Source organism: Coffea eugenioides, unplaced genomic scaffold (genome assembly GCF_003713205.1).
Source record: "Coffea eugenioides isolate CCC68of unplaced genomic scaffold, Ceug_1.0 ScVebR1_2972;HRSCAF=4099, whole genome shotgun sequence".
NCBI lineage: Eukaryota > Viridiplantae > Streptophyta > Magnoliopsida > Gentianales > Rubiaceae > Coffea > Coffea eugenioides.
This window is the reverse complement of record NW_020863506.1, coordinates 15,588-19,675: the sequence shown is the minus strand read 5'-3', so window position 1 is coordinate 19,675 and position 4,088 is coordinate 15,588. Positions and strand designations below refer to the sequence as shown.

At 42.4% G+C, this 4,088-nt stretch overlaps 1 protein-coding gene across 1 annotated transcript; it reads right to left on the bottom strand.

Moving 5' to 3' along the window:
• Positions 1 to 97: 97 nt before the first annotated feature.
• Positions 98 to 482, bottom strand: LOC113757325 (the record flags this gene model as incomplete). Its single annotated transcript, XM_027300680.1, has 1 exon — positions 98 to 482. A coding segment is annotated over exon 1 (385 nt), but the record flags the coding sequence as incomplete, so codon positions are not given.
• Positions 483 to 4,088: the final 3,606 nt, after the last annotated feature.

Genomic DNA, 4,088 nt, shown 5'->3' with positions numbered 1-4,088 from the left:
TAAAATCTTAACAACATAATAATTTCGTTGTACTCGGCCTTAATCTTTTAGAGCAAATAGAAGGAAACCTCAATACGATAGAAGATAGGGAGGGTACCTTCGATGATTGCTAATGGGTCTGTCACTTCTTGATGTCCCATAGCATAGGTCCTTGCCGGCACTTTCGGTCGATTACTCATTGCATTGGTCGGCTTAGAAGTGTTCCCTTCTGTCCTTGACAAATTTCCTTCTTTTGGCAGGTGAGGGCGAGCAATCAGGTGCTCAGCACTATCACATCGGTAGCATTTCCGAACTTGCCATTTCTTCCAACAATTATCTTCCATGTGGTTAGCAGCCCCACAAAATCCACATGTCATTCTAGGTCCTGATGTCGGACCTCCACGTGAGGTACCCCTTTGGGTTTCCCTTCCTGCCTGACCTTTCTCAAAATTTCCTTGATTCGGGGTCCCTATTGATCCTGAACCACCTACTCCTCGACCCATCTTAGATGATGGCTCGCTCCTTGAGCTCTATCCCTCAATATAACTACTTATATCCGATTGTCTTCTTTTCTTATCATAAAAAGCCTTTACTTGACTCTTAGTACTTTCAATTCTTTGTGCCTTTTCAATAGCTTGACTATATGACTCCAATTGAGCAGCTGTCAGTGCCTCTTAAATCTCTACGTTCAAACCCTAGACAAACCGACGAATTCTCTTCCGGTCTGTCAGCACTAACTCTGGAGCAAAACGAGAGTTTGGTAAACTGCATCTCGTACTCCGCCACACTCATAGTCCCTTGACGTAGTCGTATGAACTTATCCTCTCGCCTTTCTTGAACAAGTGGCGGTAAGTACTTCTCATTAAACTTACGAGTGAAATTAACCCATGTCCAGGGGGTTTGCCCTCTATCCCATTTGGCTCAGATCACATTCCACAAGGCACGAGCCGCCCCCTCAAATTGAAAAACGGCAAAAGCTATCTGCCGTTCCTCCGGGTATCCTAACGCAGCGAAAATATCTAACATTCGATCCAACCAACTCTCTGCTATATTAGGGATAGGTCCACCCAAAAATTTTGGTGATAGAAACTTCTGGAACCGTTCTAAGGCACGGTCCTCTCCCTCATGATTTCCGGGATGCTGTACCTGGTTTTGACCCTATTGGTTGACCATTTATTCTAACAAATCAGTCATTCGCTGTATGGTCATAGCTACTTAGGTCTCAGCTTGTCTATTTACAGTTTCATTGGTTACCCCTTCGGTTCCTTGTCCTCGACCTCTACCCCCATCTCGACCACGGATCTCCATTTGATTGTTTTATAACTTCTATAATTGGAACAAAATATGGTACGAGTTCAAAGTATTGAAAATTATAAAATGCACGAAATAACCAAGATACCAAAATATCATACACAAAACTATATACATATATATACAATTCACGCCAAAAATATACACATATCAGTTCACAGCTAGCCATCATTCAATTAATACAAAACATGTTAGTTCATGAGCACACCGGCTCCAAAAAGTCAACAAAACAACTCAGAATAACGGCTCTAGCGGAAATCCCCTACAGAGCCTATAGAATCTATCGCATCCATCGGCCCCGCTCCGCCAGCCCTAGGTGGCGCCTCCGCAGCCACATCCAAGAGAACCTCATATCTAGCATAATACCACGGGTTCTCTTTCTCCGCTGCCCCTTCAAAGTGAAGAGGTGGTGGTGGGTCTCCTCAAGCTGATGACCAAGAGTATATGTCCGCTCCTCCTCAGCTCGTAACCCCTCCTCGAGGTCACGCAGGCACACGGCCTGTTCATGGCTCACTCTTCTGGCCTCCTCCAACTGTGCCTTCAGAGTGTCAATCGTCTTACCTAGGTAACGACACTCGTCATCTATAGCCATAACTACCTGGTCAGGGTATCCATACGTATGTCGACACTCACACGATCGACTCATCTGACCGAAGGGAGAATATAGCCTATAGGGTTCCCCGACCCTCTTCTGACATATAAGAACTCGTCAGCGCACCACCCGATTCACCGGCCTACCTACACTTGTAGCTCGTACTCCGGCACCGCTAGATCCACCAGCCCCCATACCTATACAATAAACATCACTTAATCAGTTCTCCGGCATTTCATCTTAATAGATACGATTCAACTTAAAGACAATCAAATACTTATGTGTCCTATAACATATTTTCCAACTGTCCAAGTACTCTAACCTAAATGCTTCCCAATTGTCCAAATCCTCTAACCTAGGCGCTCTGATACCACCTGTGACGACCCCACCGTACTCAGAGGCGTACCAAAGGGTTTAGCAGATCGCCTGCCTAACTCGCGCCAGGACCCAATTCCAAAACGATAAATAAATTTCACGCTAAAAGAAAGTTCTATATACACTAGTACATTTTCAAAAGTTATATAAACTATTACATCAAGCCATACATACCACTAGTACCAGAAAGTAAACCCTAGAAAAGCTGATAACTATAACCACCACAATAAATATATACATCTTACTAGTCCACTTATAACAAGTACTAGGGCAACATCAGTTATTCTTTAAACCAAAAGTCTATACACCTTCCTGAGATATCCCCGCGTTGGCCCCTGTTAAGGAAAATAAATGAAATGAGGTAAGTTATATGCTTATGAATAATCGGTGGTAAAAACATAAAATCACATCCAAATTAAACATGTAACCCAAGATATTTCTATCAATAGACAGAAAATGTAACATCACAATGGTAGGATACGGGGTGACTTCAAAGTCAGTTCATTCCCCGAGCTTAACGCCTGTTGACACTCCGTCAACCAAAATACTCATGGTCCGTAGACTCTACTTACTTTCCCCGTTCACCTTATCAATCCCCGCTGGCCAGTCAACAGCCACACAGTAGCTTGGAGCGAAACCAAAATCACTTAACTTTCAATCAAAACTTTTAACCAAAAAATGAAATGCCAGGTTAGCATGGGACTAACTTCGACCCAAATCCCGACTGGCTCGAGTAGTCCGTCTACCCTTGGAACCGGGTTGGAACCAAACCCTGAGATATCCAATCTCTCAATAGATGATATCTCTCAACAGATGATATCTCTCAACAAAATACTCAACAAAGTACTCATCCCAACAGCACACAACACAAGGGGTACAACTCAAATCATGTAATCACCCCAACAGCACATAGCAAAAGGGTGATACTCAACACAAAGTATGTATTCTCACATATTAAATCAAGAACAAAAGATGGGTTTAGGTCGAGTGAGATAAAATACACTCTCGCCTAAGTACCCATTTAACATGTATAAGTCACCTTGACAATTTATCACATAAATAAATCCAATTACTCACTCAAAATAGTTAGCATGCAAATCAAGGCACCTTATACAAGTCCACCGACTCCGTCCGGTTCGTCACTGCCTGTGACAGAAGATTATACTCAACCATCAGCCAAACAACCATCACAAATGGAAATAAGGACTAAAACGGCCAAAACGGCAAAAACGGCCAAGAAATGCATGATCGCGTGCACGGAAATAAAAATGGTATGAAAATGGGTTACACTGTTTTGACCATAACTAGAGCTGCAATTATCGGATAAAGGTGTACTAGGTAGCGTCTCGAAATTAAGACAAAGGGTTACAACTTTTATGAAGACAACTTAACCCAGTTTTCAGTGGATCTAGGTCGAATTTGCAGATTACAGAATCAGAATTCCAAAGGCTGGTTTATACCTCTAGTAAAAATTTGGGCGGCATGCCCCTTATGTTTACCTATTTTTCAGCCATTTATGGCCTCATCATTTTCCTCAAATCAGCCCCAATGTCACACATAGGCAATGTTACCACAATAACCCTTCAACTAGATTCAAAATAATCCAATTACAACGCAAGTCTTAACAAGGCAACCGAAAATCAAGTTTAAAGGCAAATAGCTAAATGGCAGATTTGACGTCTCTTGGCATTTCGGCCATAACTAAATCTACGCCTATCGGTTTGGGATAAACTTTATACTGTTTCGAAGCTAACACAGAGAACTATAAGTCTCATGAGATATCAACAACCATTTCGTCCATTTTCAAGGTCAAAATGTGACATCTCAAAGG